This window comes from Brachyhypopomus gauderio, chromosome 21 (assembly GCF_052324685.1).
Source record: "Brachyhypopomus gauderio isolate BG-103 chromosome 21, BGAUD_0.2, whole genome shotgun sequence".
Classification (NCBI taxonomy): Eukaryota; Metazoa; Chordata; class Actinopteri; order Gymnotiformes; family Hypopomidae; genus Brachyhypopomus; species Brachyhypopomus gauderio.
In genome coordinates this window covers 8015354-8038378 of record NC_135231.1, presented here as the reverse complement: position 1 = coordinate 8038378, position 23025 = coordinate 8015354, and the positions used below count along the sequence as shown (strand labels likewise).

At 44.4% G+C, this 23025-nt stretch overlaps 1 protein-coding gene across 3 annotated transcripts in view; it reads right to left on the bottom strand.

Annotated features, from left to right (window-relative positions):
* The window catches only part of LOC143484930 (cyclin-dependent kinase-like 5), a 53961-nt gene extending 31406 nt beyond the window's left edge, over positions 1-22555 (bottom strand). For 2 of the 3 annotated variants that reach the window (XM_076983996.1, XM_076983998.1), the window contains exons 1-3: positions 22436-22555; positions 14527-14747; positions 7859-7893 (exon numbers count right to left, since the gene is read on the bottom strand). In XM_076983996.1, the coding sequence (XP_076840111.1) occupies positions 7859-7893; positions 14527-14590 (99 nt within the window). In that variant the 5' untranslated portion in view covers positions 14591-14747; positions 22436-22555. Of the gene's footprint in view, positions 1-7858; positions 7894-14526; positions 14748-21480; positions 21936-22435 lie in introns of those variants that run through there. The other variant, XM_076983997.1, reaches the window with a different exon arrangement.
* Between the last annotated feature and the right edge of the window lie 470 nt (positions 22556-23025).

Below are 23025 nucleotides of genomic sequence, written 5' to 3'. Positions count from 1 at the left end.
ATATGTGGGAAAGGCTGAACAATATAGCAGGTTAGGTTATACTTGTTTTAATTCCTGCATTGAACAAATTTCCACTTGGTTTTTGGCATTGGTCTCAACTAAATGTATTGTTTGGCTTTGTTTTTGTATTACACCTATGGTGTGGGTGTGATCTACAAGGCCTCGAGTGCTGCAAGGCACCTGGCCTCGAATCACACCTCTGATTACACTCAGACACAGGGTTGTGTGACAACACACATCATCCACCTTTTAAAATTATGCTAGAATTATAATATCGGTTATTAGCCGCAAAACCACAGGCTTCAGTTCCATATTTTTCATCATTTAAGGAAACACAAACATGAACGTTAAGCTGAATGCCTGACAAATCACAAATAATTGAGCAGGTTTCAAAAACAGAAAACACGGGGGGAGAGCAGATAACAGAAGCAGAAGGCCACGAGACGATGCAACGAATCAAACGGTTAACAAAAGACGATATACCAAACAGTTAGCTATTTTGAAGTCAAAATAAGAAGACGCTATAACGACACTCAGACCTCCATCGCGGCGCAGTCAGAGCGCGCGGATGGCACAGTGGCGGCGCGCGCTGAAGGAACGCTGCTCAATTAGCCTGATTAGAACCAGGTGATTACAGGCTGTGTTTGCACTGCTGAGGGTGCGGACCTAATTGCTAACACACGCTTCAGTTTTACATTTAGCTAGTTGTGTACCTTCCTTGCAAAAGGTAATGTAAATATAATAACTTCACCACCGTGAACAGTTTAAAACTGCTTCAAAACTACCTCAACACAGGGATGTGGAACAGGACCACAATATAATGTAATAAAGTAATCGGTCTTTTGCATTTTGTTTTAGATTTATTCATTTAATTTACAGAAAGTGTGTTATATCGTGATATATGTTGTCTCAATATAAAATGACCTATATCGAGATATATTTTAGTAATATCACAGCCGTGCTCAGACATAACATAAAACAAAGTGAGCAACACTGGGTCAGGATAAAGTGTGAGACACTCACACTAAGCAGCACCCAGACCCACCACTGGGCTCTGTACTCTGCTGCTGAACCCAGATCAGCTCTGTGCTCCTCTCAGAGTGCTGGTAAGAGACCCTCATCCATTAACAACTGGCCTGAAAGTACTCTTTGGTTGCTTTCAGGTGGGCCTAATGGGATTCAGGTAATGGGAGCTGGCTTTGGGTGGCCATTAACACACAACAACAACTAACAGCAGGAAACAAAAAGAGAAAAAAAGAGCTAAAGCAAAATAAAACACTTTCATTATCGATCGCTCCAGCTACACCTGAGGCCAGAAGAAGCTAAAGTAGGAGATATATCGAGGATTGTGCTATAAACCCTAATAGATATGGTTACCTGCCTGCTTCTGGTTTGGCTCTGCTCCTTTATGTGTGTGTGTGCAGTCTGAGACTGAGCTGGTAGACAACGGCATGTGTGTAATTAAGAGTCCTGACAATGCCTGCTGAAAGACGAGATGACACAGATGTTCTCATAAAAGTTGGCAGCCACTTCACAGGCCAATTTTGCATATTTGCACAGTAGGCCAACCTGTTTACTTATTCTGTGTGTTTTTTTCAGCTAGCCTTGATCCTGTAGGAATATAAATTACATATCTACATGGACAATAGTGACCAATTTGTTACATAAAAAATCATTTGAAATCATTTAAATAATTCATGTGCACACAAGCAGGAAGTGTCTACGCTGCATATGAAGCGAGCTGCTCTTTGATGCACTATATGATGAAGCGGCACAAGGCTGTGCAGTGGTGGAGTGATTACTGGTGTGTCCTACCACCCCAGCTCACACTCCTGTTCTCAGGGTCATCTCTGGTCTGCTCCGAAGAGAATGTGTTTGTGGTCTGTTAGCTCTGTCAGGGGTGTACGGTACTGACAAATCACATGATGAAGCACAATACTGGAGATAATACAGAGAGAATGGCATTGCACTTTAATTAGAAACTGACTTTAAAACAAAGGAAGAAGAGCGTATTTGCTGTGAACAAACATCATCTCAGTTTTTCTTACACAAATATATGTCCCCAGTACACATATATTGCTCTGAGAAACTTGGGTAAATGTATCACAGCAAAACAATACACTGCACTCCAGCATATCATGTTTGCAAAATGTCTCCTGGCACTTTTTGCGAGAAAGCTTTCTAAACATTTACCACAGCTAACAGAGCGAAAAATCCATGACCCAACAATGCCGCCTCTCTTGCCGTCTATAGTCCCGCCCACCTTTTCGGATGTTTTTTGTGTGTGTGTTTTTAATAATATTTGTTTGTATACTTACAGTCTTTATATGACATGTATTTATACATATAAAACACACACTTTGAGTTTGAGTTTGTCCAAGTAACAAAACAAACTGACCAGCATTGTTGAATATGCAAAGATGTGTAAGTCATTAAAGAAAAAAAAAAAGATTTATTGGGATAATAAAAAAAAAAATAAACAAAAGTAATGTAAATGTAAATAATGTGATAAATGTAAATGATTTTACACATCCCCATTCTTCATTTAGGCCTTCTGCTGTAAATAAACTGCTGACACCAAACGTTCCAGCCACACTCTGGATCTGCCCCAGGGGGAATTTTCTTTATTGTTCACTGTAACTCCATGAAGGCAAGAGCCCTTTCCTTAAATACCTCAGTACAATACTGAGTTTAAGACTGGTGTTTAGCACTAATACTCACACTAATACTTCATCACCAAAGCTTGATACATGCGAATGTGTGTTTTTGCCTCAGGCTTTGGACCCGGTCCCTTCCGACGGTTAAGTGCCCTGTCATGGGTACCACGGCGACGGGGAGAGTCTGGGTGCCTCCATGCCGCTGCAGTAATTGCTGCGCTATTAGCCTCGATGATTTGGGGCCTGTGGTTTGTCCTGTAATCGGGAGTATAGCGGGCAAAGTGCTGTGCAGTAACATTAAGCTCAAAGAGTGTCACTCTGTGGCACAGGCCTGCCATTAATGCGCTGGGCTCTGCAACTCACTGCTCTGCACTGCGAATGGCTGAAGCCCCAGAGCCTCGTTAAAGCTCAGCAGTTTGCTGATCCAGGGTCAGCGACTTTCCTACAAACCAGTGATGCTCACCCAGGGTAGGGGGCAGGGAGCTGATCCCAGATCAGCTGTGAATGGGGTGTGGGGCAGATGCAGTGTGGGTAATAAGAGGACACTCAGAACGCAGGGTGTCAGAAGGTCGATTTCAGACAGCTCTCCATTCTAGAGCAGGTGATGCTCAAAGCTCTGGTGCTGTCCCCCTGTAAACTACTAATGAACAAAATAAGAATGTTCATACCATGGTAAGCATCTATATACCTTAATACCGACATGAGGTAAAAGAAACATGGAAAAGGTGAATGACAGATAAAACGTGTCCAAAATTATATGTGAGACATGTTGGTAATTCTCCACTGCAAACTGCAAATATAAATTCTTGAATATTATAACTAATAATAAACAATGTATTATCTGGCATTTGATACCTTACATTGTACATTTGTGTTCTCTAGTTGGCTGCAATGGCTGACACTCCAAGACACGCCTACTTATGATTTTACAGCCTGTATCCTGTAAAATTATACAGCCTGCTTCCCCACTCTGGTCAGGGAAGCCAGGCTTATATCAATGTTCTCTCTCTCGCTCTCTCTCTCTCTCTCTCTCTCTCTCTCTCTTTCTCTATCCCTCTCTCTCTCATTCTCTCCATTAATCCTTCCAGCTGCCTACCATCACACTCCTGATGCAAGGACGATGCTGATACGTTGGACGTGTCCCTGTGTCTCGGCTCTCCTGGGAGTCGGCGCATAAAGCCATTAACGTTCTGCCACACGCTGTCCCACCCCCTCCGAGAGCTGCCACGCCCCTGCTCAGAAAGTCGAGAGCCCGAGGGCCCCTCCATGACCAGGTACACCTTTCCAGACTCCAGAGAAAAGGTGAGAGAGAGTGTAAGTGCGACTATCCCAGACCAGCCTCAGGCTGTACGCACAAATCAAGGACGCTAACTCGACTGAAAGTCATTACTAGTGGTAACTTCATCAAGCCACAGACCACAGGAGTAGAAAGCACCTTGGTACTCATTTGTTCCTGCCTTAAACGTCGTAAACGTCAAAATTCATTACATTTCCCTGGCTTTGCAATTACAGTTGCTACTCTCTATTAATTAGCATTATTGATTAGCATATTGAACTAGCTCGAGAGCTTCAAAAAAATGAAGCGAAGACCGATTTGTCCTGATATTGAATATTCGCTTCAACCGTCCACCACACAGATGCTAGCCAGTGCCCTCGGTGCACAGCTAATGGAAGTCTCACGGACACGTGACCAAACGGAAAAGATTAGCAGCAGCGTTTTGCCACTGCAGAAGCCAAAATCATGAATTTCTGGAAACGTAATCATGGCAAGCGGCTGCTCCCGGGTCAGTGAGGCAAAGGAGATTTGGATGGTGGACACCGATAACAAGTCTTCTGCTGCTTCCAACTTTTTCGTTTCGTTTTCTTGATGTAACTGCCCTGGCCCAATGCCCACCTGCTTGCAACTGTGTTCACTCGCAAACTGCTGAGTCACCGCCGAGCCCCGAGACTCCATGATGCCTGAACATGTCTGGTCACTGATAAAAGGCCACAAAATCCTTCCAAAGATGCAAGCAATGTGTGAGTCATGGCCTTCATTAGTTAAATGGCCTCAAATAAAAGCCTCAGCCAAGAGTTCCGGGCTTATATTCGCAACTTCTGGGACTTGTGAGTGCGCAATGGAGGTGATGGAGGATTCACTATCTGGTGCAGGACAGACACGCAACATTACCTACAATCACGATAAAGACCTGAGACTAGAACATGATTTTCCTGCCATTCAGAATGTGGAATAGGCTGCAGGTGTTGAGACTCCCTCGGGTCCAGCGCCCATTGAAGGATGTTTAGCATTCTGCACATAAGAACAAAACAGCTTATAACAAACTGCGTTTGATATAGGCACATCATCCGCTGTTGAAACAGGCGGAGAGCACACCGTTTGGCAACATGGGGGGGGGGGGGGGGGGGGGGGGGGGGGGAGGGGGGGGCAAAGGTGGTACGCCAGTCGCAGCATCGTTGGTGACCGGCCATGAGAACGGGTGGTTTTGGTCAAGGGATCAGACGCTGAGGTGGGGAGATCAGACCCTGGGTGGGGAGTTTAGACCCCGAAGTGAGAAGATCAGATGCTGGGTGGTACTGGGTCACAACGGAGAGCCTGGGCCCTTCATCTGTGGCTCGGAGGCTGTAAATACGTCTGTGCCAGCAGCAACCTATGGATTTTCTTTCTGCCGACACACACACACGAGCAAATGCTGCTGTTCTGTTAGGGGACGCAGACGCACACGGCTGCTGAATGTGTCTGCCACACGCGGCCTCACAACAAACAACATGGCTCCAAATATAACCACCACTGCTTTTTGTCTTTTGTTTCATCACAGAAACTCCAAGGTGACCTTTCATTTCTGTTGAGCTAACGTCCGCTAATCCCTCTCTCACACAAAGACCGACTGCCAGGCGGAGAGAAGGAGAGAGAAACAGAACGAAAGACTGAGAAAGACTAGGCCTTGTACATTCATTCTGAATCGCTTTTCTAGGTGTTGAGTACATTACTTAAATGGACCAGCAAAAGAGGACAGCAGTATTAAATATAGACCTCACTTCTTGTCAGAGTGTTCTTTTGGAGCTAGCGAAACCTTTATTCATCTAGTTTGCCTTCAACATTTTCCAGTAAAGTAAAAAAAAAGTACACATTCTACATTCCAACCTTAATTGTACACCTGTAACACCTGTAACATCTGTAACACCTATACACCTGTACACCAGTAACACCTGCCATATATGAGCAACTAAAATCAATGCCACAGGTTACAGGTCACTTACAGGCCTTTGACTTCAACACTGAAAGACAACCATCTTTTTTCTGTTTTCTTACCGGGAAGATCCATGATCCACCTGCTGTGAGCACCATGTACACTTCACACGCTTTGGACATCAAAACAATTTCTGAGAGTTTTTTTTTCCTTGCCAGTGATGCATGCATAACAATTACACATTTTATTTATATACCACCTTTCCAGAACTCAAGGTTGCTTTACAAAGCAACAGGACATCAAAACAAAGGCAAAAAATAAAGCACAAGAATAGTACCAAAAAAAATAAGAACAAAAACATCGTGAGAATACAGCAACTCCCGGCTCACTCTCACAAACAGCAGAATCTTAACTACAATCTCCAAACCACAAGCCATCCCCTCTGATGGCGTCATGAATGGGATGCCACGGGGGTCGAGTGGCGAGTGGGCCCATGATCGGCACCGGAAGGTGATACAATCAGCTCTGCTAATGAAAAAAAAAACGGAGGGAGTCGGAACCCAAAACAAAACATGACACTCAGAAGCTCACAGTAAAAACACAGTGATGTAGCCAGATGGTGCAAATGCAGCGTAGAGCCAGCAGGCCCTCCAGCACTGTGCTGGGGTGAGGTCCAACGTCAACAGGATGGTGCTGGAGCAGATTTAGCCACGGCCATCTGCTCCGCCCAGTAGCGCGGAGCCGTGAGGAGCCGTGAGGAGCACCGCGCTAGCGCTATGAGTTTGTGTTGCAGTTTGTGGCGGAGGCTTGAGCCGACCTTTCGGGCTGCTCAGGCTGCAGCCAGGGCGATCTGGGAAGGGCCATAAGGAACCCTTATCTCCAGCACCACAGTGAGCTGTTGTTGGAGGGCGGGGCAGAGGCAGGGTTGGGGTGGGGCTCCAGGGAGTGGGGCGTGGCCCGGGACGGCTCTATATATGCCTTGGACAGTCCAGCTGACCTTTCTCTCTTGGCGCTAACATGTGCGAAGGCTGCTTTAAGAGCAGACAAACACAAATCAGAAAAAAACCCAGAAATAGTCCAGCACGGCGGCTCCTGGCGCCCCGCCACCGTCACGTGCTCTTGTGTGGACAGGCAGCCATGTGGCGAGGTTACTTTGGGGACAGCATGCTCCGTGAGATGGCCATGCAAGCTCACTGGCCTCATCCAAGTGGTCATGTGGCAGCACTTCCCTGCCTGCCAGCAAGCACCTCATACAGGCCGATCTCCTGATCACCTCATACAGGCCGATCTCCTGATCACCTCATACAGGCCGATCTCCTGATCACCGCACACAGGCCGATCTCCTGATCACCTCATACAGGCCGATCTCCTGATCACCTCATACAGGCCGATCTCCTGATCACCTCACACAGGCCGATCTCCTGATCACCGCACACAGGCCGATCTCCTGATCACCGCACACAGGCCGATCTCCTGATCACCGCACACAGGCCGATCTCCTGATCACCTCAGACAGGCCGATATCCTGATCACCGCACACAGGCCGATATCCTGATCACCGCACACAGGCCGATCTCCTGATCACCGCACACAGGCCGATCTCCTGATCACCGCACACAGGCCGATCTCCTGATCACCTCATACAGGCCGATCTCCTGATCACCGCGTACAGGCCGATCTCCTGATAACCGCACGCAGGCCTATCTCATGGCCACCGCTCGCCATCCTGATTGGTTAACTCGACTGTTCTATCCCTAAGTGACCCAGATTCACTGCGGAGTGAATATAGGTCGTCACAGGCGCCGGTGCAGAGCAGCAGTGATGAACTGCCCAGATAAATGTGTTCTTTTGCAGTCTACTAAGCTCAAGTAAGCCTTGTTCTGTTAAGTTCACGCTGGTCTCTACCTGTTCTCACTGGCTCAGGAGAGCACAGGTAGAGATCCACGTGAGATGCTGGAGGGTTACATTCCTGGCCCTAATGGAGCAAACAGCACAACAGTCCGCGTGTCTTACCTTATGTCTGCACTTGAGAACAACCCCATACGCTCCTGCATGGGAGAAAGAAAGACACAGTGGGAGAGAGAGAGAGAGAGGGAGAGAGAGACACAGGGAGAGAGAGAGGGAGAGAAAGAGAGGGAGAGAGAGATGAGAGAAAACAATTTTTCAGTGTCAATTTGCAGTGGCAGTAAACGTTACTACACTCAATAAGTCACCCATAAAACATCATCAGATCATCAGGCTTGAGTTTCTCATTGAATGCTGCCACACACACACACACACACACACACACCTCACTGGTCGTGTTGCAAGGAGATGAGCTAAGAGCAAGTTTTGTCTCTGAACAAATCGATTGATTGTTCTCTGAATGAGAACCTCAGGTTCATGTGCATGGCGCCTCTCCAGTGAGCCAATGTGCCATTGAGGTAAACAAAGCCAACGGCCCTCTGGGAAACCGAGCTAAGGACACAGAGCGAGCATTCATTATCCCGTTCTTTGAATCAGAACAGCAGGTGAATCAGATGGGTTGTGGAGTTTTGAACTATTTTTCAGAACGTTACTGTCATAAATAGTGCACATACGGCATTTCTGGATCCATGTGGAACTGTGGGTGATGAAGGCAAGATTCTTTCATCAAAAAGCAGCATCCGTGTAAGTGTGTATGTAGTGTGTGAAGTGCATACACAGCCTGGGTGTGTAAGTGTGCATATAGCCTGTGCTCGTTTCCATGGGTTTGCCTCGGTGTATAAGTGTGTATATAGCCTGTGCCCGTTTCCATGGGTTTGCCTAGGTGTATAAGTGTGTATACAGCCTGTGATCGTGTTTGCCCGTGTGTGTAAGAGTGTTTGCAGCCTGTGCTCATGTGTGTAAGTGGAGCACAGTAGGCAGTGGTGGAGTGATGGCAGAGGAGATGCTATCGTCACAATCTGTGACACAAATCTCAAAGTCCCCCAGGAGCAGAGCGCTCAGGACATTCAGAGCTCTTCAAACATGCATCCAGTAATATCAGCACTGTCACAGAAACACGACGAGAGATAACTTGTCAACTGAGTTCATCCCAGACAGGCCGAACGACACACAGAGGGCAAAACCTGGAGATGGAACGGAAAAAGAGCACCGCTGTCAGGAACGCAGACCAGCCCAGATTCAGAAGACTTGCCATATGAAAAAAAAGATTTTCATATAATTTTTGTATCTGGTCAAATATTTTTTTTTTACAAAATTCCAGGAAGAACACCTTGCTGTCAGTCCAGGATCAGAATTACTAGAACTACAATTTAGAATTTGAATCTGCGAGTGTCTCAGGGATGAATGTGGCCTGATCGTGATGAACAATCCAGCATCAGGGCCAGTCTCAGGAAGGTATGCATGATTCCTTCAGCTGGAACTCAGCAGGTAAGAAGGAGCCGGCGTGTCTCCAGCCGCTCTCACACGCCGGTCTCACCATGTGTTTTTCTCTCAGTGGGAAAATGAGCTCATGTCTGCCGCACCATAAGCCAAACAGCAACATCTAAGAGCGCTTCCGGGTCGAGCCGCATGCGTACACAAGACGCGGCCTCAACACCGAGGACTCGAGGAGCTTGGAAAAGCCAGGCCAAAATCCTGCTTCAGAACAAGAAATGACTATATAAATCCTCACAGCATCACAATGAAAGCTTAGAAATCCGCTCAATGAATCTGTATTACTAAGAATGGAAGTGATCTTCATCAACTAAGGGAAAACTGTTTGTTTATTTGATCCCGTTTGTCAGAGTGGGTCTGTTTCTGAACACATCCACTCCAGCAAATCGACACACGTCCCCCTCCAGATCCAATCAGACAACACACCATGTCCCCTGCTACCAGCACTGCCTCAAACTCCATTAGCACTCAAACAACAGCAGAAGCCTAATTAAACTGATGGAAGTCGTACTCCAGGGGACAGCTGACTCAGACGTGGATTTGATGCCTGGATCTTCTGTACCTTTAGGGTCTCCCAACAAGCTCATCTGGACCACGAGGTCCACTGATGATGGAGGGATTCACATAGTGCAGCCTGTTACGAATTTTTAAATGAGTTTGCAAAGCAACATAGAATTAAGACTCCAGAAAAGGAGGTAGAGGAAGTGGCTTCATGAGGCAAGCTGGGTTAGACCATCTATAAGTCCATTAACCCATTTATGCCCAAATTTTTCCCAGGCATGCAAATATGCAAATCATGTGTTATTAGCAAACCTTTGAAATAATCAAGAATTATTTCCTCAAAAAAAAAGAGAAAAGTAGATGAAAAAGTGTGTTTTATTACCGGTCACAATTGTGACCGGTGGGATGATATGCGTATTCTCAATGAAAGGTTTGTGCCACTACTCGTGTGAAGGTGAGCAGATCAATGGTTCCTCCCATAACATCTCTATAAAAGTAATGACTATTCACAAGTGCACTGTTGAGAGACCATGCAAAAGTGGACCACCACCACTTCTTGGACTTGATTGTGATGTTGAATCTTGAGGCCCCTGACCTAATCTGGTCTGTGGGAGGAGCGTGAAGCGTCCCCCATATGGCTTCATATGATGCATGTACCGTTTGTGTGAGGCAAGGCTCCAGATTTTATAACAAAAACAGATTGGTTTGCTTCTGATAAACTGCTTACATCCATGATGGCCATAATATCGTATCATGCTTTCATACACAACCAGCCATTCTGGATATGGCATGACTTTGTATGATGTGTTGAGCTCAGTGAAGATGGGTCTGACTTCGAAAAATGAGTCCACTGTGATCTTGGTGTTGTCAACAAAATGTAGAGAGGCCATGATCTCATCAAATCATTTCCTCCGCATTGCATTTGAAATGCTTTCATTGTGTACATCATAATCAAACGACCAGTACATACGCCTTCTTGGAACTGTGCTGTATCCGGATTCCAGTAAAATCCCATAGAATGTAAGGAGCTCTTCCATAGTCATATTCAGTGGCCTGGCCTTGGTCTGGGTAGAGTAGAGTTTGGACATTTCAACATTGATCTCTCATTGGATCCATTGGATCTGGACAGCTCTGTTTGACACATTCAGCAGCATTGGGGCTGTATACTATATGTATTCCTTTGGCTTGCTCATTAGGGATCTGGACCCATACGATTGTAAAGCTGCTTTGTGACAACATGTGTTGTGAAAAGTGCTATATAAATAAATTTGACTTTGACTATTTTTTACCACCTCAGGCTGTGCCCATACCCCTTCCGGCTGACCCCTCTGGTTACTAGATGACCTTGAAGGTTCCTCAGACTCCATTCTGGAATTCAGAGGACCTTGGGGTGTCTTTAGACCTGTTCTGACATCTAGGATATCTTGGAGGTCTCTCAGACTGGCCAGTCTTGTGACATGAGGATGTTGGAGGCTCTTTTATCTTATCTATTGGGTGGCTAGAAGATCTTGGCCGTTTAACAGTAGACAGTGGTGAAGAAGAGGTTGGCTCTTGTGGTTGCCTGGAATGTTTTCTAAAGGCCCTGCAGTGGGGGGCTGGTTGGGGTGGGGGTGAGGGGAGGGGGAGTTCACAGTAAATTTTATTCCGGTCATCATCTGTCTCCAACAGTTCAGCATTTTAAATTCTGCCCATCTCTCCCTGGTAGTCCATATCTGAACCATCACTTATAAAAGCATCTTTCTCATTTTGAGGTATGATTGCAATGTTGCATGCTTTGTCTGGGCCATCATCTACATGTCAAGGACTTCACTTAAAGTCATCCTGAAGAATTTTGTATATTTAGTATGTGTGCATCTAGATACAACTTTCTATCCCACCGGTCACAATTGTGACTGCTTATATGTTTACTCATTCTGCAAACACACCAAAGACATTTGACTAATTGTAAATGCATATATTATAACTAAACAACTTAGAGAGCATGTGTACAAAAATATTTTTTTCTATGTTTATTTTAACATACTTTACTATCCTTTTATTTTGGAGCTTTGAGGCAGCCATCCTCTTCTCAAGGTGCAACCAGGAAGTAAACTGCTCTGGTCATGTGACAATTTACTCAAAAAATGTGATACTGCCCACATTTAATTGAAACACTGTAATATTTCAATATATCCTTATATAGTATTGGGAAAGTACCCAGTAACATTTTTAGAGGCTTATAATTAATGAATTTTTTTTTGGTCACAATTGTGACCGATGGGTTGAAATGGGTTAAAACTCGAACGTTGTTACATACCCAACTCACAGATACGTCTAAAAGGAACACCTCAGCAGTCCCACCCAAGCTGCTATTCTGTTGGTGAGTGCAGGCATGCTAAGTCATAGTGGTGGTGGGTCTCATCTCTCCCCTCTGACATATCCACATCACTGCTTTAATCTCTTCACAGTAGCCCAGTAATGAGCTGTCATCCCTTTCCACACACACACACACACACACAAACACGGTATGCGTATCCTGAGTGATCAAGCGATTTGATTAGTTAGTGTGCACCACCCCTCTCTTTGACTAAACGCGGTGAGAAGTGTGAATGAGTGCTTACGTTAGCATATTAGCGTCTCCCTGCTGATCAGTGTAGTGTGGGACAGGGGTAGGCCTATGGGGCAGAGGGGTCAGGGGGCAAGTGGATGGAGGGTGAAGGGGGGGCAGAAAGAGGGGGGAGGGTAGTTGGAGGGGTTGTGATCCAGGAGGCAAGCGCTCATGATAGTCCAAGTCTTCCAATTAGTTAAGACAACAATACTGGCGGAGCTGCTCTGAGGTCATGGTGAAGAGCCACACTGAGATTGCTGCTTGCCTGTCTCAGACATGTCTCAGAATTTTAGCGTATACTTCACCCAAGGAAGCATTACTAAGGAAGCCAACAAAAACTGAAAACTAGAGGTGGCCAGCTAGCATATTCTGACTTACACATTGCTATCTTTTTTTAGCAGCTTGCGTTCAGTCACTGTGATGCTAAATACATTTGCATGTTTCACTGTAGCATAGAGGTATCACCTTTAAACCTTCAGTTCACATCAACGCAGACAAAGGTTGTGAGACTGACAGAATTGTTTGGTTCCAATTGTGGGCAAAACAATCAGTGCAGAAAGATTCCTTCAGTGTTGGTGTTTCTTGTCAGGTATAACAGGTTTACACTGTAGGCCTACCCAGGCTAGAGAGTAGTAGGTGAGAGAGAGTCTTTAGCATTGGCCGACGGGCTCAAATTAGCAAACGCTGACTAAATGCCACACATACTATGGTCTCTACATACAGCGAGCAATTAGCTTCCTCTGAGAAATATGAGAAGCATCACCAAACGAGTGGCGCAGTGTGACAACAGAGTCAATGCTGTACTGAGAGAGAGAGAGAGAGAGAGGGAGAGAGATGGTTGTGCATGTGGCCAGACCCAGAACGAAACCTGCTCCACTGACAGCTGAACACAGAGCAGGCCATAATCACTGCCAAAACACACAGGCTAAAATACGCACGCACACCCGCCTTTAGCGCTGTAGCAAATGTGCATCGTTCCACCAAGAGCAGTTATTTTATCATCATCTTCACCAGGGCCGGCACCAGGGGGGGGGAGCGAGGTGTCCCGCCCCTCAATGTAAATAATAAGACCCATTTATTTTACATGGCGCCCCCTCGCCCGCTCCACAATCGTCACACGCCGTCACGCCCCCCACCCCCCCCCACAACAACTTACGTTCGCTAACCCCCCCCACCCCCCCACCACCGGGCAATAACTTACATTCGCCACCCCGAAATTTTCTGACGCCCCCCCACTGTATATGTCCTGGCGCCGGCCCTGATCTTCACGCACCTTCACTCCAGAACACCCCTCACCCCCCCAACCCCCGACCCCCAACCTCCAACCCCTAGCACCACTCTCCTCTGGCCATAATGAGAAAAAAACATCCACTGAACCACAGAGCTGATAAAACACTGAGAGATAAAAACAAAACAATCCTGTCAAAAAGCACCCCAGTCTGTTCATAATTGACTCTAGCGCGTGGCACTAATTAACGGGCCCTTGCTGGCGTTTTGTTGCTTCTTGCTAATCCATTCAGGTTTGCCTGCAGATCGTATTGCAATTTCCACCCCCTGTTGATTGGCCATGCCTTAACATGTACTCTTCAGAGATTTGGGGAGATGGAGCAAGAGCATTGCACCAAAATCCAGCTTCTGCTTACATATGGTGATACACCTGCACAGTGGAACACCTGGTCAACTCTACCAATCTTCTGTGCAAATTTCCAGGCAATCAGGGTTGGTGAGATGAATAGAGAGGGTAAAAATAGCTCGGGCCCCAGATATTTTCTCCCATATTCTCATGCAAAATGTAAAGAAAGTGATCCAAGTGCAGATGAAGGAGAAACACTCCAGGATTCTGGTTGTGGTCGGAGCGCGAGATAATGGTAATGTTGAAGAATGGTGCGGTTCTGGTGACGGGCAGCTTTGGGTTTGGTTGGTGTTCATTTTCTGAGGCTCCAGAAGTGAGATGAGCGATGCAGATAAGGGGCTTTAGAGGATATTAATTCACACATCTCTGGAGACTTTCTTAATTCACTAACTTACATATTAGTGAAGCTGGACCATGCCACTTCAACTCAACGTGTATATAACTTATATATACTGGTACATATATGTTATATATCATGTATATAAGTTTTTGCTATTAATTTAGCATAACACTAAATTAGTATTTATGTTGATACTGAAAAATTGTAAGTACAACACTCACCTTCCCCCACGATCCCAAGCACCTCAAACTTGTTCATCACATCACCGATGACAGGGTTCCTCATCAAGACAAACGGCCGCTGGCCGAGAGAGGCGGAGCTCGAGGGGGTGAGAGGTCGTAGTCCGAGTTACCGGCGGGCATGGGGTGGCCTGGCACCAGGTGGTCCAATCAGTGCGGGCCACAGTACTTTCCGCATTCTTCTTTGAAACACGCATTCGCACCTGTGGATACATATGGAGATAAGGTTTAAGACACACACTAGATAAAGCACCACGGTGTTCCGTTTGACAGAGCACGATGCCCTCAAAAGAGCTCTCCGCAAGCCGACGCCCTGTACCTCTGTGTGAACCCTGGCAGAAAGTGCTGAAAGCCAGGTTTCCAAACAAGTACCAGCCGATGCTTCGTCTGAAATGTACATCAGCATCAAGAGGGTCAGATAGCCCAGAGCTTCATTTCAAAATCTTGCCGATTCCGCAGTGCTTTGGTACAGCACATCAGCTGAATCCCAGCAAAACATGCAGCCCGTTGTTTCTTTATAGGCTAAATTGTTTTCACTGATTTAATAGTCCAATCATAATTGTATTTCTCCAGTTATCTGATTATTCAAGTGGTTATATGAACAGCATACTCCCATTTCTTAGAGTATGGCCTAGAAATCAGATTACAAATCCGATAAAGAGAGCTGGGTTTTAGCTCAGTAATCTGATTTCTCAGCGCATGTATACCCTTACTCTGACTTTGTTCAGATTTCTCAGTGTACACATGCACGCAGATGTAACTTGATCCAGTGCGGAGATGTAACTGGATCCAGTGTGGAGATGTCCCGGAAGAGACTTGCAAGATTAAATGCAGCACTTGCTCATTGAAACAAAATGCTTGCTTCCATCTTTGCTTCAATATTTTAAAAAACGGTAAAAAGGGCAACGTTGTGCACTGTTAATAACCTCACGTCATACTGCAAGATTATTGGCTGGTTGCAAAGTAAAAATATCATTACTGCCTGACTCAGGTAAATACAGATTTTTCCCATTATTTGAATACCCAAGTGCACGTAAACCCATTGATGAGATTACTGAGAAAATGTGATTTTCTGCAGTTATTGAATTATTAAGTACACGTAAATGCACTTGGTGTGAAATTTCCCATGATCTTGGTTTCTTATTATGGATGATGGGGGTATTATAGTCCCATCATACGTGTGTTGTTGTGTATAAGAGCTACATAATGAAAGGGTTGGACAGTAGCATATTGGATACTGTGGTATGCGACATTAAATTGCTTTTTGGGAACCTAAAAGTGCATGAATGCTGATTGAATTATATATTTTGCAGCATAGGTAATGGAAGCAGCATCATGTCAACCAATAGAATTCACAATGAATCCAAATAAGAAATATGAAGTCTACTAAATAGGCAATATATAAACATGTTTTTTCCTTGTGAAAGTTTTCAATAGCACATGTTCTTTTCTGAGCTGCTTTGATGGACCTGGGAATTAGAAACATAATTTATCTTAAATCAAACAAACAACAGCTCATGCTGAGGGGGTCCTAGCCCCCTCCGTGTTAGTTTTTATTCTACTAGTGAAGAGAGGTTTTTGTCTCAGTAGAAGGGGGCTTTTATCTCAGTGGAAAAGACAGGCTTTTATATTAATAGAGAAGTCAGGTCTTTATCTCAGAATAGATGTCTTTGCCTCACTAGAATATATAGGTGTAGGTATAGAATAGAGATATTTGTCTCACTGGAGAAGACAACTCTATCTTAGTAGACATGAGAGGTGTTTATCTCACTGGAGAAGAGAGGTCTATCTCAGTAGAGATGAGAGTTGTTTATCTCACTGGAGAAGAGTGGTCTTTATCTCAGTAGAGATGAGAGGTGTTTATCTCACTGGAGAAGACAAGTCTATCTCAGTAGAGATGAGAGGTGTTTATCTCACTGGAGAAGACGAGTCTATCTCAGTAGAGATGAGAGGTGTTTATCTCACTGGAGAAGACGAGTCTATCTCAGTAGAGATGAGAGGTGTTTATCTCACTGGAGAAGACAAGTCTATCTCAGTAGAGATAAGAGGTGTTTATCTCACTGGAGAAGACAAGTCTATCTCAGTAGAGATGAGAGGTGTTTATCTCACTGGAGAAGACAAGTCTATCTCAGTAGACATGAGAGGTGTTTATCTCACTGGAGAAGAGAGGTCTATCTCAGTAGAGATGAGAGTTGTTTATCTCACTGGAGAAGAGAGGTCTTTATCTCAATAGAGATAAGAGGTGTTTATCTCAATGGGGAAGACAAGTCTATCTCAGTAGAGATGAGAGGTGTTTATCTCACTGGAGAAGAGTGGTCTTTATCTCAGTAGAGATGAGAGGTGTTTATCTCACTGGAGAAGACAAGTCTATCTCAGTAGAGATAAGAGGTGTTTATCTCAATGGGGAAGACAAGTCTATCTCAGTAGAGATGAGAGGTGTTTATCTCACTGGAGAAGACAAGTCTATCTCAGTAGAGATGAGAGGTGTTTATCTCACTGGAGAAGACAAGTCTATCTCAGTAGAGATAAGAGGTGTTTATCTCAATGGGGAAGACAAGTCTATCTCAGTAGAGATGAGAGGTGTTTATCTCACTGGAGAAGACAAGTCTATCTCAGTAGAGATGAGAGGTGTTTATCTCACTGGAGAAGACAAGTCTATCTCAGTAGAGATAAGAGGTGTTTATCTCACTGGAGAAGACAAGTCTATCTCAGTAGAGATAAGAGGTGTTTATCTCACTGGAGAAGACAAGTCTATCTCAGAAGAGATGAGAGGTGTTTATCTCACTGGAGAAGACAAGTCTATCTCAGTAGAGATGAGAGGTGTTTATCTCACTGGAGAAGACAAGTCTATCTCAGAAGAGATGAGAGGTGTTTATCTCACTGGAGAAGACAAGTCTATCTCAGAAGAGATGAGAGGTGTTTATCTCACTGGAGAAGACAAGTCTATCTCAGAAGAGATGAGAGGTGTTTATCTCACTGGAGAAGACAAGTCTATCTCAGAAGAGATGAGAGGTGTTTATCTCACTGGAGAAGACAAGTCTATCTCAGTAGAGATGAGAGGTGTTTATCTCCCCTCCAGTGTTAATTGCCTGTCTCTCTCTGCATGCATGTTGTCAGTGTTTCAGGGCAGTAGAAGATTCAAGCCCTCCACCAGTGCTCTGCATATCTGGTTTCTATGAACAAGCCTGTTTGTCTGTGTATGAAAGAAAGAGAGAGAGACAAAGAGAGAGACAGAGAAAGAGATGTTTGGTGTCACTTAATGTGACTACTTGTCAGCTCAGGTAGCCCTGATTTCACTCGTTTTATTTCCATGGAGATGACTAGACCTGCTCATGCCTGGCCAACGTGGCAACAGTATGCAAAAACAATGGCCTAACAGCACTAAGACCACCGCAAGACTGCTCATTCTTGGGAAAAAAAACTATTAGGAAAATGATGCAATCTCAGTGATTGCCAGTGTAAACGCTGTAATGATGAAGAAAAATGTTCACATTCAATAAAAAACAGTCTAGATATAAATTAACAGTCTAGATTGCAGCTTCACAATGCAAAGGACACAAAGTCAAGTGTTCATAAACTAGGAAAAATCTGTGTTAAACTAAAACTCAGTGTGTCTGTCACTGTTGTAAAAGTGACATTAAACATTTTGACATGTTGAACACACCCTGAATCAAATTTATTGAATGTCAAGATCTGATATACAATCAGGTCAAACCTGCCTCCACTGTAAAATACAAGAGTACGTGTGTGGAATGAAGCATCAGTTTAGCATCTCTGTTTTGTCTGTTTCATAAGAGCCCTTAACATTACCGAAGCCTAGTATCATCACTTTATCATTGAATCTGAGTCTTTTTCACACTCCTGAGAGAGAGAGAGAGAGAGAGAGAGAGGTCATCTCTAAGATACAACAGGTATTGAGAAATTTGACAAATTGTAAGCTGTATCAGGGCCTGTGTGTTAAGATTTTAAATTTTAAATTTACAAGCAGTGAAAGCTTGCTTACTGCTAAAGTAGTCTGTCTGCTAAAGACTTTGATGCTCCCCCACACACACTTCCCTAAACAAAGACTAGAATTAACTGGGCATGGGAATTTTAATCTAAATTTGCAGTAAACACTACCCAAAACAAAAATGTCTCACATGACAACCATATTACCACCAGAATCAATAGCTCCTGTTAGGCAATAAAGGATAATGTCTGCATGATATGGGCAAAATAATGTTTTTTAAAAGAGTGATTGCAGTAAGTCTTGTAATATATTAGAACTCAGCAGTGACAAACATTTGCCTGCATTATTTTTTTTAACCAAAACTGTTTATTGGATTACGTCAAAGTCATTATTCATCCAAACACCCACACAACACTCATCTGGAACGTCTAACACCATTCCCGACCCTCATGGCACAAGATATTTTAAAAATAAAAACAATGTCCTTTTTTAGATAGTTTGCATAATGCAGCCTTCTGCCATATCGATAATGCAAATCAGTATTGCGATAAAGATTAACAAATGATACATTGTGCAGCCCTAGACAAAAAGTGACTCCTTAGCATCCTTATACGTGGTCGTGAAATGCAGCCTCATCGGTCTTTGTCAGTATTCGCCCTTTGCAAAAGTGCCGACTTTGAGCGCGTGCTGTAGGGACGGGGGCTGTTGTGGCCGGCCCAGCAGAGCAGCACCAAGCTGCTCCTTCATAGTGTGCGATGCCATCACATCAATCAGGCTCCTTCCGAGGCTCGATGTGAGCGCACTGGCGCTGAGCTGCTCCCTGGCAACTTCTCGAGACGAACGGGGTAGTTATTTACTGAACAGCCGCGAGCGAGAGCTAGCTAACGAGTGAAACAGACACGAAATAGTGGACACACTGGCAAAGATCACAGTAATAAGATTTGCTTTTCAAGCAATCAGTGCTTTCCTAATGTGGGATGTGGTGTGGCTTGATTAATGTCTGTGTTAACACCAACAACACAGAAGTTTCTAGTCAAATAAGCAAATTGTTGTATGAAACCAACATATAGGAGCTACAGTTGCACATAAAATATCTCGGAAACTAATAAATGTGCAGTGGCACATCAAACAACCCCTTCCACCATGTACAGTATCTGAAGAGCCCTTTATTCATAAACGAACAAAAACAAACAATGTTAAAAGAACAGGAGATTGAAAATGAAGTCTGGGCCGTGTTGAGCAGAGAGCTGGCTGCAGAGATCCTCAACAGAGTTCATTAGGGTTTTGTTTAGTGAGGGCTGTATAATGACTGCCCAAGTTCTACAATGTTTACGAGAACGTACCCCACATACCAAGACTCCCGTCGTTACATAAAAATGTTAATAAAATATACCTTTATGCGCTTCAGTAAATGCCAACATTATGGTAATAACGCGTCTTGATCTTATTACATTTTGAGTTGGCCTGTTAGATATAGCCTCGATTACCAAGTGACTGCCACTGTCCAGATGCACGGTACTTCATAAGGGAATAAGGCCCTCGTCTCCAGAGAAGGTCAGTGATTATTTCAAATTCAAACTGAAGGACTTTCATTGATGTGACTAACATACTCAATACCAACATCCATTTTGGTAGAATTGAGCTATCTCAGTGGGGCCCAAGGACTTCCAGTAATAGCTTCACTAATCGGAGATAAATATTTATTTCAGGGAGAAACGCAGATGAACAGTGCTAATCGTTGGATTTTCCCCCATCATTTTTGTTAATATAGAAACCAGCAAGATCCTCCAGACTCAATTCAACAGCAAAATTACATACTTTTGAACTCATGTTGTTCATTGAACTGAAAATATCCAAATTTGACAATAAGTAACAGATACAGCCAACTGTCACTTACAGTAATACACCATGTTAAATCAAGTGCATAAAATCATTAGTAGGGGGTGTGGTATCACAATACTGCAAATATGATCAGAGGTGTCAATTCCAGGTTCAGTCCTCACCAAGATTTTGCTCAGGCTTCCTGGATTGTGTTGATTCCACTAATTTTACCTGGATTGCACTAATTAGAAAATCCAGCAATCTTGAGCAAAATCCTGGTGAGGACTTTTACTTTCTGAACCTGGAATTGATTCACACGATTCACAGAGCGGCAAACATGGTGAAAACCAACACTTAATAAATAAACAAATAAACAAACACTGAGCTGAATTATTTTTGAGTTCTCAGCCTCGTTTAGCATTTCCCCTCCAGAGCAGCTGATCAGGACAAGACAACAATGAAAGACTGTCGCTGCTTCACGTTGAGAACAGGCCTAAACACTTTGCACTTACATGCCTGTTTATTAACGTTTAACCATAACAGCCTGCAACGCCCCACCAACAGCATTAGGTACGTTAGTTATGTGAGTTCCAACCACAGCAAAACCACAATAAACACAGACAAAACAGCATTTTTGCAGCAAATAAAGCTTTGAAAGAATAAGAGGTTATCTCAAATTTTCACATTTTGTGTAAGTTTGCATGCAGGCGTGTTGGAGGGACACTTGACACTTGACCTCACAGCAACTTTTAAAATAAAACAAGGCTTACATTGCATCATAACAAACTTCACTTTCCTAAAGACCAAATATGAAAACAAAACAAAAAAAAAACAACCAAGACCTAATCGACGAATCATCCTCCTACATTGCATAACAGGAGCCAAAACAAGCACAACTGGGTTCAAAAATTATTCTTGGCCCAGTTCCTCGGTACACACACCAACGACACCGATTCCACAAGTCTCATCCCCATCAGAGTGAAACCGGTTTAGCCCACCACACAGTGTGAACGCGCATCTGAAACCGACCCTGTTGCTACGGGCGACGAGTCCTCCCACTCCTCGCGCCCAGAGCAAACCACGCCAGTCTCTGCAGAAAGAAGCCAGACCACGGATAGAGAGAGAGAGAACAGGGAGTGATCACGGATTATTTTTATTTTTCTTACCCGACTTCCATCCTCTTCACTCACTCACGATGTCAACACAGAAGCCAGACAAGTAGATAAATAAATAAACGTGACTGTTAATCAGTTAATGAACATGGCGTCTTTTTTAGAGGTGCGCCAAGTTACTGTTTCTTCTTCAGATCCGCGTTTTTAAAACGTTGAAGTCAAGAGCCATGGCAGCAGTACCGGGTTTAACTACAATACTGCGGGTCCACCTCAACCACCCGTACGCGGTGTCACGCTGACCTCCATCAGCGCATCAGGACGACAGCTTTACACGACACGTCGCGGCTGCCCTTCGTCTCCAGACCGCCCATAACGCAGTGGGAACAGCCCGCGTCCCGAATTGGTTCCGTTATCGGTTCGGCGGCTCCGTCCCTCCAGTATGTTGGTGTGCGACGCAGTAAGAGGCTCCGGTGCGTGGGTGTGAGTGCGGGGTCGGAAGCGCGCTGCGTGCAGTCCGTGTGTGCACTGCAGTTTGTGCACAGTTTGCACGCAGAATTAAATGATGATAATAATAATAATAAAGCAGCCCACATGCGTGTGCATGTGTGTACAAACACACACACACACACACACACGCACACACACACTGGTGTGTACAAACAGCCCACTCAGTGCCTCTGAAAACCAGGGGGGGAAACTCCTGATTTGCAAACGTAATTGTCCATAGACTGCATGCATTTCAGAAACAGACATTCCGTCTGCTGTCAGGATGAGCTTTTATGATAATGTATGCTGTCGTGTTTTGTACTGACACGTTAGTTTGAACGGTTATAACAACTATCACAGCCAACTAGCTAGCTGGAATATGCCCTGCTATGTTATTGATTATTGTTCAGGATATTTAACCAGAAAGCATGAAACGGAGACACTACTAATAAAAGTCTATATAAAGCTGTAATACCTAGATTGCAAAAAACTACAATGAAATAAAACGGTTAAGGGTACTTACTCATAATGTGGTTAGAGGAGTGTGAATCCGTTCAGTTCTCTGCGGATGAGACTACATTGCTGCTCTAGGCTGCTCACTTGAAACCTCACGCAGTTGTCGACCTACTGGAGCTAACAGCAACAGTTTTTTGAGTGGCGTCACAGTATCCAATCAAAATGAAAGAGTGTTCGTCACACACACGCCCTTCTTCCAATGAACCAATCACGCGTCACGTTATCCACGAGAGGCGTTTCCTGGGGGCGTGGTTAGGTATCTGGCCCCAGCGTGGTGCTTGAACTTGTCAAAATATAAACACAGTAAGCGAACGCACTTGTTTTTAGTATTCCGTTCATAATCAGATGTTATGGATATATAGACATGGACGTTCCGTGGAAAGCCTTCACTGATAGCTGAACGTAACCTTTTTCTGTTAAAGAATGAGCGACCACTAAATACCCATTCGTTAAATTGTAATAGACTGCTCTTCGTATTTCTCTTGTTCCTAATGTCTGGGGCTGGCTAAAGCCGTTTAAGTGGTATAAAGAAAGTGTCATAGATAGGACACGATAAAGCGTGTATTCATTTTTAATCTTTAACGCCTCTACGTGGTT